Source organism: Castor canadensis, chromosome 3 (assembly GCF_047511655.1).
Source record: "Castor canadensis chromosome 3, mCasCan1.hap1v2, whole genome shotgun sequence".
Lineage (NCBI taxonomy): Eukaryota > Metazoa > Chordata > Mammalia > Rodentia > Castoridae > Castor > Castor canadensis.
Window position 1 is genome coordinate 5874065 of NC_133388.1, and position 13723 is coordinate 5887787.

Below are 13723 nucleotides of genomic sequence, written 5' to 3' on the forward strand. Positions count from 1 at the left end.
TCTGCCTGGAGTCCATGGTCATCCCTGTACTTCCCAGTGTCACCTGACAACAAGGATTGGTTGGGTAGGGGTCCCTTACCCTGAGAAGCACCCAGGTGCCCTACTCTTCTGGGATCATCAGACTCAAGTCCCTCAGGTGAGGATCCCAACCCTGTATCTGCAGTCTTTGGTGTCTGGACAGCAAGACCAGCCCTGGAGCTTGCTGCTGCCCTAAGTCCCAGGCTGACCTGCTGAGCCCACTGCAAGGGGTGGCAGAGACATAAGGAGTGGGAAGAATCCAGCATCCTGACATGCCCCACCACTGCCCAGTTTCCTGAGCCCAGCCATGTGCTGAGCTGTGCAGATGCAAAGGGAAGGACCTAGGGGCCATGCCCAGACCTAAAATAGGCACTGGGCTCTGGGAGAGACGAAGGCAGTTAGAGGCAAGGCTGCTGTGGTCAGAGAAGAAGGGGAGGTTGTGGGTGAGTGCCCCATTCACTACCTCACTGCAGTTCTTAGCTCTTAGTCCAGTGGAACCTCCCTATCAACTCTGAGCAAAGGCTTGAGGCAGATAGGGTGGCTGAAATACTCTCACCTACTGTGATGCCCCTGGGCTGGGGCGGGGCTAATGGCAGAACTATTTTTGCTGTGCTGCTGCAGCTGCTACAGGAGGCATCAATCATTGATGCTCTGGGCCTGCCTCTCAGGGCAGGCTGAAAGGCCAGCAGGACAGCCAGAGCAGCTGGGGCCAGGGTGCTACGTCTGGCCCCGCCCAGGTCCCACTGTGCATGCACCCCTAGTCCTGGGACCCAGCCAGGAAGAGAGTGTGGGACTCCACGGAGCCGTGTAGCACCTCTGGGGACGTGCAGAGGAGGTGTGGGGCCTCATGGCTGTGAACTGGGTCTGGCTCCCCATGAATGCTGGTGGCTGGAGGAACATTGATTTTTGCTGCAGTAGCCTTCCCCAGCCAGGCATCTGTCCCCAGAGGAGCACATGGGGAGGAGGCTCAAGTTGGAGCTTGGGCATGGTGGCAGGAACACATGGCTCTGCAGTAGAAGATGGGTCAAGCTTGGAATAGGGGGAAGGGATGGGGATGGCAAATGGCAGCTTCCCTCAACCCCTTTTTCTGCTTACTGTGATCCCAGGCTCAAGTGTGGGCTTCTGAGGCTTGGTGAAAGGAGTCTGGCCAGGCCTTGGGGAAGGAGAGCCAACTTACGGTTGGTCCCCGCTCCTGACATAGCTGCAGCCTGCCCGTCTGTAGCAGGCCCTCTCAGTGAGACAGAACCCATGGGCCCCAAGGGTACCTGGGGATGAGTAGGTTGAACCTGAGGTGGGGAAGCTCTCTGGGCAGACACCCAAGGTGTCTACTCCTCAGAACACTTCCGGCATAACCTCCTATTGATGGGAGTTCTGGAAGAGTGGCAGAAGGCACATCCTGGTTAGGATCCTCAGCTGGCCCTGAAAGCCAAACGGCAACCCCAGTAAGGGGGAGGGGCTGAGCAGAACAGAGCCTCTACCTCCAAGGGATGCAGCCCTGGGTCTCAGACCAGGCAAGGGAGGAGAGGGGCAGCCCCGGGGGGTAGGGTCTTGCCCACCTCCATCCTGAGGCTGAGGCTGGAGCTCTGGGCTAGCCTGGAGCGAACTCCCAGAGCAGCAGGTGAGCAGACTCACCCTTTATCTAAACCCACCGCAGAGTGAGTACTGAGGATGTGCTTTGGCAGGGCACCAGGACCTTCTCTGGGTGGGGACTAGGGGACGCCAGTGAGCACAGGGTGAGGAGAGGGAGAGCACTGTCTCCCAAGGGTGGTGCCCCCACACTCATAGGATAGCAGTGAGTATTGAGGGCTTCAATACACTAGGTCTGCTTACTTGGTCCCCCCCAAGGCTTGACTAGCCAAGGGCTGCATCTCCCTTCCCCAGGAAGCTGACGGGAGCCACCACTGCCCCTGTGTAGATGATAAGAGACAATAAGACTATGCCACAGAGTAAGGCCACTTTGGACAGGGCCATAAGGGGCCACAGGATCTTGCCAAGGCCACAAGCCTAATGGGAATGGGGGGACACAGCTGGGTCTATGCCCTAAGGTCCTTGATTCCACAAAACTATGCCTTTTTCCCAGGTCCCTGCTCATAGGCCTCAAAGCCAGATTCAGACACACTGGACCTGGAATGGAGGTCAAGACCCCCAACCAACCTAGCAGATGCAGGAACACAATCTAGGACACAGAGATCCACACTCTCAGGCACAAGGTGGGTAGTTCCCCAGCTAGAGGGGCAAGCCCCAGTGTCCCACCTGAAGGACAGGGCTGTGCCCATTGTGCCATGGGAGAAGGCTGTCAGAGCCCCTTCCCAGCAGTGACTTCAGTGTCTGTCTGACCTGCGGCTGGCAGACTGCCCAGTGGCTGCAGTCACGCTAACGGGAACTGCCAAGAGTGAGTCATCCTGCCTGCCTGCCTGGCTCACCTGGGTTCGGTGCCTGTCCTCAGTCCCCAAATGTGCCTGGGATTGTTGCGCACTGGTATGTACACATGTGTGTCTGTGTTTTGTTGTGTGTATCTGTTCACATGCACCTGGATATGTATGCACGTCTAGTGTACTGGGCTACATCCAAAGTATGAGGAGTGTGTGTGCTGGGGTGAGCATGAGACCTTGTCTACAAGGATGTTTCTGTTGTAGCCTGGCCTCTCCTTGTCTCCCATGCTCATATACTGCCCCCGCCAGGATGCCCCCTACCCCAGCTTCCTGCCCCAGAGGCTAAGGCGCAAACATCCATGGACCTGGCATTGACCAGCACACTGCCAGGAATGGTCCTCCACGGTTGTGGATCCCCAGTGGGTCTGTTCCTGCTCAGGCTCCCCACTGCCTGCAGGACTCCACTGCTGTCCCCAAGGTGCCCTCTCCCAGGCCTGCACAAGGCCCCTGTGGAAACAGAACTCTTAAGTGCTGCACTCTTTGCCCAGTCCTCAAGATGTAGCTGCTCTGCATGGTGCCCAGTTAGAGACCAGCAAAGCTCCCGCTCCAGACCCTCACCAAGTCCCCTCTGTCAGCTTCCAGAATGTCTCTGGACCCTTGCACTCCCTCACCACCTTGCTGCCTGGTCCCACTGCTTCTGACTTCCAACACTACCCACTCCCTCCCTGGCACCTGAATGATCTTTCCTCAGCTTCCACTTGGAGCCCCCTTGCAGGACCCCCTCAGCTCTGCTCCCAGGTTCCAACAGGCCTAACTTAACCCTAGCAGCTCTCCTGCCCAGCCTCTGCACCTCCACTACTCTGTTCCCTCGGGCCAGAGCACTTCCTGAACTCTGCCTAGCTCAAACGTCAGCCCCAGCTTAGGCTGCCTGCCAGGTGCCTTCCAGGACCCCTCTGATATCTCCCAGCACTGCCCCTCCTCTTGGCAGGTTCTCCTGTATCATCTTTGTCAGCTCCCAGCCCCAAGGCTCTCGATAAAACTTTAGAAAGGATGAATCCTGGTGGTGGCAGTGTGTGTGTTGGGGGTGGGACTCCTCACCTGGACAGCCCACAGCAGACCGTCCCAGGGCACCCTGACTTCCCTGGACGATCTAGCCTCATTCTTGCATCTGCTGCATCTGAAAAATGGCATCTTGTCCGGTGAACTTCAGATCACAAGCAGTCAGCGCTCTAGGCTCCCGCATCCCTACTGTCCTCCAGACTGCAGGTACAGCTAGCGGCAAGCCCTTGGACACAGGTGAGGGAATCTGGAAGGCCCAGCCTGTCGGGACTATCTACCCAGAAAGGCTGGATCGACCGAGGGGCCGCCCACCGGCCGCAGGCTGGAGTGGGGTCGGGCGTCCGACAGGGAGGGACCGGCGCGGGGCGGGGCCGGCGCGGGGCGGAGCCGGCGCGGGGCGGAGCCGCGGCGATAGCAGCCAATGGGCTGAATGAGGCCGGTGGCGTTGCCTGCGCACTAGCGGCGCAGTGGCCAGCGCAGGCTGGGCGGGCCGGGGCGGGGTCCGGCGCGCTGTCTCAAGGCGCGGTCAGTGCCCGCAGTCCGAGGCCATCAGTCCGCGGCAGCAGCGCAAGGCAGCGAGGCCGAGCGCGGCCTCCGCCGGCTCGTGGAAGCCGGGATCGCGACTGGACGCTCCGGGCCGCCTTCGGCCGGCACCGCCCGGCCGCCGAGATGTGTGACTGCTTCCACGTGGTGCTGCCCACCTGGCCTGGAGCCCCTGGCAGCGGTGCGCCCCCTCCCCGCCTGCAGCCCGCTCCCCTCTGGCGGGTGGGCTCCGCGGGCGCGCTGGGGCGTGTCGGGGGCGCGCAGTGCGGGCCGGACTGCGCGCTAGCGGGCGGGCGGACCTCACTTGCTTTTGGTGCCTGGCTGGCCGCTCTCTCCTGCATCTCGCCTTGTACCTATCCCTGTCTCCCGCCTCCCACTCCTCTTTCTTGGTCCCTGTCTCTGCCGCTCAGTTTGTCTCTCGGGTCTCCGTCATTCTCTGAGGCTTCCCTCCCATCTCTGACCCTCACTGACCCTGGCTTTCTTTCCTTTTCTTGGTCCTGTTGTAATCCCCTGGGACGCTGTCTTGCCCAGAGTGATGGCCATCCAGGCAGGTGCTGCCGCACCCTGGAGCAGGCTGAATGTCTGAGTAGGTGTCAAGGGCTGGCTAGAGACCTGCTGCTAGACCTGCACTCTGACCTGTTTTGGAAGAGAGCATCTGGCCGGACCAGAAGTTAGGGTTCTTGGCCTTGGTCCAGAATTGCCAGGCTGTGCTGGGCTGAGTCTACAGGGTGGCTAGGTGATGGCTGTGTGAGGTCTAAGCCTGAGGTCTGGGGCTTGATAAAAGTCCTAAATAGGGACAGAGATCAAGTCACATGGCCCTCCTGCTCCGGGCAAGAGAAAGTGGGTGCTGCCCACAGGTGTGACCTCCAGGGTGGTCATTGCCCTTCTCCCTGAGCCTCTGCTGCAGAGTTGGGTATCCAGTACTCTTTGTATTAATGTCCCTGCCCTGGTCTGGGTATCTCAGCATCTTGGCGGGCAGGGTGGGGCAGTAGGGACCGTCCTTCAAATTCTAGGTCAGTAATGCAGCAGCTTGGCCACACCCAGGGCACCTGGCCAACCACTGGGAAGGGGGCTGGGGTGTGCTGCATTGTCGCAGACTGGACCCCACTCCAGTCAATGATGATGGTGGGAAAAAAACAGTCGATAAGGAGGAGGCCATGCATGATGCAGAAGCAGAGGGGCTGCCCCAGCCTTGGCATCCCCTCCACCTGAGGTGGAGGCTCCCAGGGTCCTTCCTCTGACCCATTTATCTGGCAAGGATGGAGGTTGGGGCCTTGGCCTGAAAGGCCACCAGAGCAGGGAGCCTCCAGACCTTCCGGCTCTCCCCTTCACAATCCCAGAAGACCTCCTGTTTGGGCCTCCCCTGCCCAGATGGGAGCCCTGGACAGCAGCAGAAGAATGATAGCCCTGATGTGGGATGGGACCCCACCCCACCATCCTTTACCATGGCTGGCCCTGGCCCATGTCACTGCAGGTCTGCCTCATCAGAGGGTGAAGGGCAGGGGCCCCAAGGATTGCTCTGCCTTCAGCTTTCCTCACTCCTGGGTGCCTGAGACTCCCAAGCTGCAGGTCTCAGGATCATTTTCCCCAACCTTCTGCCTGCACAGGGACCTGTATGTTCCCAAGCTGAGGGCCTTATTTCCTGCTTTTGGCTTTGTGGCTCCTTGGCTTCTCTGGGGCAGTCCCTCCTGTGTTCATTCACTCTTAGGGAATGAGGTCCATGGCCTTTGCTGTAGCTATGGTAGAAGACCTGACGGATCAGAGCCATGGGGGTTCTGCCCCAACATGCAGATTCCCAGGCCCTCTCCAGCCCTGTGCAGGGACTGAGGACATGCATTCCTGATAAGCCTCCCTGCCCCAGATCTCTTCTAGTGTGCTCCACTCCCAGAAGGCTCCCTGCCCTATCTTTCTGCCCAGTCCAAACCTGCCCTGCTGTGCCCGCCATGTCTGGAGGAGCCTCCTAGTGCCTGCCCTCCCAGTGCCTGCCTGGAGCCCAGGGGAAGGCAGTAAAATGGTCAATGTGTGCAGAGGCTGCCCCCTGGTGGCGTTTTTGGGAATGCAGCTGCACAGGGAACCTGTAGTCTCTGCATAGGGATCCGCCCAGTGTAGGGGTGCTTCTGCTCTGCCCCTTCTGCAGGAACCCCACACACGGCTCCTTCCTTCCCAGAGGCAGAACTGAATCCTGGATAGATAGAGTGACAGGGAGCCCAGGCACTGGCCCTTGCCCTTCACCTGCAAGCACCTGACTTGGCCTGGGCACTTCCCCTAACTGCACCCCAGGAAACCACTACTAGCTTTGGGGGGGGGTCCCAGGTGCAGTGACACCATGAGGGACATCTAGGTGATCTCCTCTGGAGCATAGGCCATAGCATGACTGGGGCTTTCCCAACAGAACACAGGGTGGGGGCAGGTGCTGAGGTGCATGGCGGAGGGCCAGGAAGCTGTAGGTCTGGACCCTGTGATTGTGCACAGGAATGCTCAGGTGGCTGTGCTGAGCTAGAGCTGTGTGTCCACGTGCCCACACAGCACTGTCATCATCCTGACCCAGGTTGTCCCCATTTTGCAGAATGGGGCTAGAAGCAGGAAGGCAGATTTCTCTACCATAGTGGAACCCCCTGGGCACCAGGCCATAGCAACAGGCTGCACATCTTGGGGAGTGAGGTGTGGATCTGATAAGCGCTGGCTCTACCCAGCCCCACCAGGTGGGGAGACAACAGGATCAGGGCTCTGGTGGGCCCTTCCTTAGCCTAGACATGTCCATGGTGGAGATGGGCATTGAGAAGGCAGCAGAGGTCATCTGGGCCACCCCTGACTTGAATGTGGAGGGTTGTCAGAAGCCACCATTGGAGGTGGTTGTATATAGTTCCTGACAATACTCCGAGCTCTTTCCCTGGTGGAGAGACAAGCTGGATGGCCCAGGGATGGAACCGGGCTGCTTCCTGGCATCCAGCTCCTACCCCAAGCCTTAGGCTGTGTCTCCTGAGCCTGGCCAGGGCCCACCTCCACTCACACTCATCATGGCTGGGCCTGGAGCAGGAATATCATCATTCCCTTCTCTTTGCTTGGACAAGCTTTTCTGCCCTGGGCCTGGCTGGTTGCTACCACTTCTGGAAGTTCTATGGATTGTTGGGCTAACCCCCAGCCCTTCCTGGCTTGGACTCTCTCTGTGTCCTGCCTCCTATGATTCCCTTTGCTGAAGGTCTCTGTGTCAGGTCCAGCTGCCAGCTACGACCGGCCTGCCCAGGGAGTGAGATGCCAGAGAGGAGAGGTCCAGAGCCCCGGCAGGAGGACTGGGGCACTCTCTGGGGTCCCTGCTACCTATTCCAGGAGTCAAAAGCCAAGATCTCCCTAGCTTGGTCCCCTATCTGGGGGAGGCAGAACCTGCACTCAGGAATGATGTGAGGTGTGGAATGCCCACTCACCTCTGCCTGTCTCGCTGTCCATCTGTGTCTGAGAACTGCCCAGCACTAATGCACCCTAGGGATCTTGGGGCTTGAGATGTTACATGTAGACAGAGTAGGGATTCATCAGCTGTTTGTCAGTGAATGCAAGTGGGCAATGCTATGGTCAATTTGCCCTTGGGTGCATGGGGGAGTCAGGGCGGGTGTCCTGGAGGAAGGGCTGGCCCCAGTGGGGACCAGAAGCTATTACTAGAAAGAAAGGTGAGGCAGGGAAGGAGGAGCTCATGCAGAGCCTCAAGCATCAGCCGAAAGCCTCAAGTAGCTCTCCCTAGGTCTGGAGAGGTGGTGAGGGGTGGTAGGGGTCAGTTCTGGGATGGAGGGCTGTGTTCTGAGGGCACCAGACCTCACCAGGCAGTTCCTGTGGAAGGGATGAGGTCTGGGGGATTTCTCTGATGAAGAGACAGGGAATAGAACTGGAGGAGGCAAGACAGGTTGAGCCTAATGTGGGCTTGGAGTGGACTGGAGGCTTCCCTGGATCCAGAGTGAAGACCATCACGTTCCCCTGCCTGTTGCCCCCAGCTGTAAGGGCTCTACTGCAAGGGTGTCTGCCTGGCCCTGCCCAGCCTGTGCCTCTGCCTTTCCGGGTTTCCCTTTATTTTCCTTTTTTTGGAAGCCATAGGCCTTCAGGAGCCAAGGCCTGCCTTGCTGGAATAAATATTTAATAGTCAGAAACACTTTCTCAAATGGAAAATTGGAGCTGGGCCCAGAAGGCTTGGAGCAGGAGGCTGTGCTCACGCATAGAAATACTTCCAGCTGCTCTTGCCCACTGGCTGCTCAGTATGGTCCCAGTGTCTGCTTGACAGGGTGGGGGCGGCACTGAAGCCCCTTTCCAGAACATGTCCTGGGTGGGCCTCACTGGGGATGGCGGAGGAGCAGTGGGCAGAGTTGCTGCTGTTCCCTGGCAGGAGTCCAGGAAGGGACCTCAAGGCACCCTCCTGCCTGGCTACAGCACTGGATGTGGGGTCCAGTGCCGAGAGGTTAGCCGAAGCTGAAAGGGGCAACTAGGGGACAACAGAGGGGCCTCACTTGGGCCTGAGCCTCCCTTTGGGACAAACCCATTGTCCCTTGCTGAACTCTGCCACTGGGGGCTGCCCTGGCACTAGCATCTGGAGGCCCTAGTGACTCAGTTCCTCCCAGCCAGGTCAAGGCCTCTCTGTGAGGGGCTCAAGCCCTCTGTTGTCCTCCTGCTGTGGGTGGAGGTCAGAGTGAGTGCCTGCCTGCAGGAGGCTGGGCTCAGGGTGCCTTGTCCCACACCCATGCCCCTTGACCTCTAGAGTCCCTAATTGTGAAGGCTGGACTCTGGTGTGGCAGCCTGCTATAGGCCATGTCTCAGGTGGCCACCTCCTTGGCAAGCCTTGCTGCTGGGTGGCAACTGCTCCCGAGGCTCCATTGTGACAGATCTCCTGGGAATGCCCTGTTCTGTACTTGGCTCCTGTATATGGCTGATTCACTATCAGCTGCTGTGGCCCCACCCAGCCCCTGCTAATGCCAAGTTCCCACGGGGATGCAGAACTGGGTCGGGGGTCCTGATGGCATTAGGTCTGTGCAGCAGGTGGCAGTGGCACATCTGGACACCTAGGACTTGGGAGCTGTGATGTGGTGACCAACAGATGCCAGTGCTCCTCCACTGACCCACATCTGCCTGACCACTGAGCCTGGCCCCTGAACCAGGGGGGCAGTGGTGGGTCCCTGGGAGCTGAGGCAGGTGGCAAGGTCCACTGGAAGTCAGGTGAACCCTGTGGATTGGATTACTCAGGAGCAGGTCAGGAGAGATGGCAGTCCTGGCTCTTGTCTGCCTTCATCACAGTGGTCTCAGCCCAGAGCCCTGGTTTTTCAGCCTGTTCCTTCCCTTCCCACCAGTACCTTTTTTTTTTTTTTTTTTTTTTTTGTGGGGAAGTCAGTACTGGGGTTTAAACTCAGGGCCTGACACTTGCCAGGCAGGCACTCTACCACTTGAGCCACGTCCCCCAGCCCTTTTGGCTTTAGTTGTTTTTTCAGATAAGGTCTCATGTTTTTGCCTAGGCCAGCCTCGGACCATGATCTTCCTACCTATGCCTCTCTTATAGCTGGGATTGCAGAAGTGTACCACCATACCTGCTTATTTAGTGGGATGAGATCTTGCCTGGACAGACCTCAAACCTCAATCCTCCCTATCTCCACTTCCCCTAGTAGCTGGGATTACCGGCATGAGCCACAGTGCCCAACTTTGCCTGCACATCTTGTCAGCACCCTCCATTCATCAGTTTGCTTGGAAACTCAAGGCAAAGCTTCACTGGGGAGGTCATGGTCCTCTCAGGTGTGGTGGGGTCCAGCACTAGCCACACGGCAGCAGGCTATTTTTGTAGGTCCTCTCCTCTGACTGCAATGAGGTGGGCACAATAGGCGGGACCCTGACAAAAGCCATTGCTAGGATCCAGTGGAGCTAGGAAAGCAGAGGGAAGCAGTAGGAGCCAGGAGGCATTTTATGGGCAGAGGAGTGCCTGTTTGCTTTAGACACCCAGGCTTAGGAGAGAACATGGAGGTAGCAGGTGACCTGCTCTGTGCCAGCATCTCTCTTGCCTCACTCCAGCTGGGCTGGGCCTCTGGGGCTCACGCTGACTCAGCCAGGCCTGGAGAGTTGACAAACTGGTGGGTGTCAAGCAGTAAACAGTGCCCAGGTAAGAAGTGCTTGGGAGGGGCCTCAGAGTGGGAGGCCAGGGACAGGCCTGGCCAGCTTTCCTGTCACAGTGTAAGTAGAGTGATTTTCTACTTTGGGGACCGTTAGGTTTTTAGGGAAGAGTTGGGGGAAGTCTGGGACCCTGGTGTGGGTCTCTAACCTTCCAGGACAGGGGGTGCCCCTAGGCCTCTCTAACTCTGTTTGCCGGTCAGTGCCTCCTGACTTCTCCCTACTTTGGAGCTCTCTGACCTGCCTGTGAGGGGCTCTTTTCTTGCTATTCCCCACCTCAGTCTGCTTCTGACTTCCATATGCAAATGGAGGGCCTGACTCCCTCAGCTGCCCCAAGAAGCACTCATCTCAGGGCCACCATGGTTGAATTGGGCAGGGTAATGCCCTGGAACCCAGGCTGGGCCCCTCAGCTGTGGGCCTGCTGCAGCCTGCCTGCAGGGTTCAGGTGCCCACAGTTAGCTGGGTTCCGCCCACGGGCTGTGGGCACAGGGTGTGTTGGCCCTGGGATCCCAGCAGGTCTATAGCTAGCACAGCTGGTGGGTCCTGCCCAGGCCTGCTAGCCGCCCAGAGCAGGGAGGAGCAGGGGCTGAGAGCCTTGGGAGGTGGGGGGCAGCAGACAGAGAGGAGGGGCAGGCCAGGCGGCTGCAACTCTGGATAGCGGTGACTTGGAGTCCTTGGGTCAGTGTGCTTGTCAGGCACCATTTGTATCTCCATGATGAGGGAAGGAGGGGACTTGTTTAAAACTGCTTTATCTGGGTCCCAGCCCCCTCAGATTTATACAGCACTCTGGAGCTCTGAGAGGCAGGAGCTATTGAGTTTGGCCAAGAGGGTTGGAAAGGTGTTGGGGGTGCAGGCTGTGTTGGGGGGCAGGCTGCCTTCAAGGGGTATAAACAGGTGGGCAACAGTCACAGCCACTTTCCCCAAGGGCACTGCCTAGCTGCCCTGGGGGTTTCAACCTGCCTGTGGCCTGTACCTCCCTACACCCCCAGGCAGGCAGCTCTGAGCCTCTGTCCTAGTGCCCACAGAGAAACTGAGGCCCTGGGATGGGGAGGACCTGTCCCATGTCTGCTTCTGTCCACACAGCAGGCCAGTGCATACTGGCACTCACTGTCTGGACTGGTGGTTGTGACTCAGACAGGCGGGTGTTTCCTCCCCCAAGTCAGCTGCCTGGACTTGGACGGGAAGGGGGGGTGGGGGGGGGTGACACAGGGAGTGGGATCCCTGGCTTTCAGAGGTTAGTGCTGGGAGGACTGGGCCAGCTCCAGGCTTGTAAGAGGATCCACCCACTCCCTCTGGTGGGGTGCAGGGGTCTTGGCAGGGCTCTGAGCTTGGCTGAGGAAGCAGTGGAGGGAGGGACAATGGGGGAGGGGCCAGAGAAGGGAGGAGCAGGGAGGGACCAGCTAGGGAGGCAGCCTGCTCCAGATCACTTCTGGTGAAGTTGGGAGAGCCTCTTTGGTGAACCAGCCAGCTGTACCCCTCCGGCACTCTGTCCCCTTCCAGGTTCAGGACTGCAGCACCTGCCCCCTCACCACTTGTCAGGTCAGTGGGAGGGGATGGGCAGCCACCATGGGTGGCTGGTGGGCAGAGCTGGGCATCTCCCTGACCCATGCCCTACCCTGGCCCTACCTCCCTCTCATGTGGAAGGACAGGGGACTTAGTGCACTGTGGCTCCAGCTGACTTATCCAGGGTCAGCTGGGCTGGGGAGATGTCAGTGAGAGGCTGTTTCAGCTCAAAATAGCCTTGAAACTAAGGAGAAGACCCTGGAGTGGCCCCTCCCAGCTCCTGAGCCGGGGCGTGGGAGGTGTGCAGCAGGACCCCAAGCTGCCCGGTCGTGGTCAGTTGGGAGCAGTGGCTGTCATTGGGAGGGAGCCTTGGAGGGCCCCACATGGCCACTTCAGTAGCAGGACATACAGGATCCCTAATGTCGGGCCTCATGGTCTGGGAAGGGATCCTCAGATTGTGGCCACTGACCTGGTTTAGGGTATAGGGGACCTTGGTAGGGGGATTGTGGAGGGCAGCTCAAGCCAGGCCTGGCTTGCTTTCATTGGGGACCCAAGGTAAGCTGTGGGGGCCTGGGGCAGTGGACTGCCCCATCATGGGTCACACTGTCCCTGGCATCCCTAGTGCTGCCCTTGTAACCACAGAAACAGGCTCAAGTTGGCTGACCCTGTCTGTGTGTAGTGGGGCATAGGACTGCTCCTGCTGGCTGTTGAGTCCCTTGGACTTGAGGTTGTCCTGTGCCTCAGTTTCTGTAGGTACCAGGGTTTGGCAGGGCCCACCTGCTGCCTGTCTAGTCCATGGATTTGGCACCCCCTGAAGCTGGACAGTACTCACATACTGCCAAGAGTTTTGACCAGCCAGTCCCTTCCCTTCCCATCCACTCCTAGCATTAACATTTATCATGTATCTACTATGTGCCAGTCTCTGAGTGCTTAGTGAGCAAGGTATTCTGGGAACCAGAGGCCAGGTAGTGTCCAGAAGCAGTGGCAGAGTGACCAAGCTGTCTATGAGTTTGCCGGGCAGGTTCAGCATGTGAAAAGTGTAGAGGGCCAGGTACCCGGGAGGGGCCGTGAGGGGAGGGCAGTTATGGAGCTCCAGGAAAACTACAAAGGTTGTTTGGAGCAAGAAGGATATGAACAACTTCACAGTTATAGCTGAGCGGCAGTGGGGAGAGGCTGTGGGTGAGAGAGGAGCCCTTGCCCCCAGGCTGACTGGGTCCCCCACCCTCCCGCCCAGCCTCCCAGAGCTGGCTCTATCCCCTCATTCATTGGGTTATCGCCAGAAACATCAGGGGATAGGTGGGCAGGCCCTCTGCCACTGCATGTATTGCTTCATAAGGTCTGAAGGTCTCATGACAGTCAGCCGGGCCCTGCACTTTCCTCGTGAAGTTCCAGGATGGGGCGAGGCCCGAGTGTACATGTGAGACTCTGTGGGCTTGGGTGTCTGTGAGGCCACACGGGCACAGGCTCCAAGCCCAAGGGTAGCAACTTGCATGATAACCCTACAAGGGCTCCCGCTGCCAGGACTTCACTTTGGGGCTGTCCGTGGGTGATTAGAGGGGAAGCCCTGGTCAGACGCACATGTACACCTGCCCTGCCCCATGTACATGAGCTCTCAGGTCAGTGAAGAGCTGAGCACCTTAAAGCCAGTCTTTTGTTCCCAAGGGCCCCATTGTCCTGGTGACATGCAAAGTGTCCACCACACCTGGCCCGTCAGGAGGCCAGAGCCAGGACCTGGGGCAGCTGCTTTGGATGCAGACCTGGATTTTGTTTAAGGAGGTGCCCCACCCACCTCCATGGCCCTGCTCTGATGGGCCCTGCAGGTGAGGCATGTGTAGGATTCTGCACCTCTTGTTTGCTCTCCCCTCCCTGCTCCAGGCCCACCTGCTCAGGACTCACTCTGAAATATTCTATTTCCTAGGACTACAGCTTCTCTGGGCCAAGGGTGTCCAGGGTGCCCACCCGACCCACTGCCTCATTGTGCAGCATAAGGAACTACTCTAGAACCCTGGGGTCCCTTCCCTAAGTGCAGGTTTGCACCTGCAGGACAGGGAGGTCCATGATGGTGTCTGAGGCTGTGTGGAGGAGCTGCTAAGGAGGGAGGG

General features: G+C 58.7%; 1 protein-coding gene across 2 annotated transcripts in view; it reads left to right on the forward strand.

Annotated features, from left to right (window-relative positions):
• Positions 1 to 4053: 4053 nt before the first annotated feature.
• Positions 4054 to 13723, forward strand: part of Ahnak2 (AHNAK nucleoprotein 2) — a 34791-nt gene continuing 25121 nt past the window's right edge. Inside the window, exon 1 of one of the 2 annotated variants that reach the window (XM_074067027.1) lies at positions 4054 to 4173. In XM_074067027.1, coding sequence (XP_073923128.1) covers positions 4119 to 4173 — 55 coding nt within the window. In that variant the 5' untranslated portion in view covers positions 4054 to 4118. Of the gene's footprint in view, positions 4174 to 13044; positions 13442 to 13723 lie in introns of those variants that run through there. The other variant, XM_074067028.1, reaches the window with a different exon arrangement.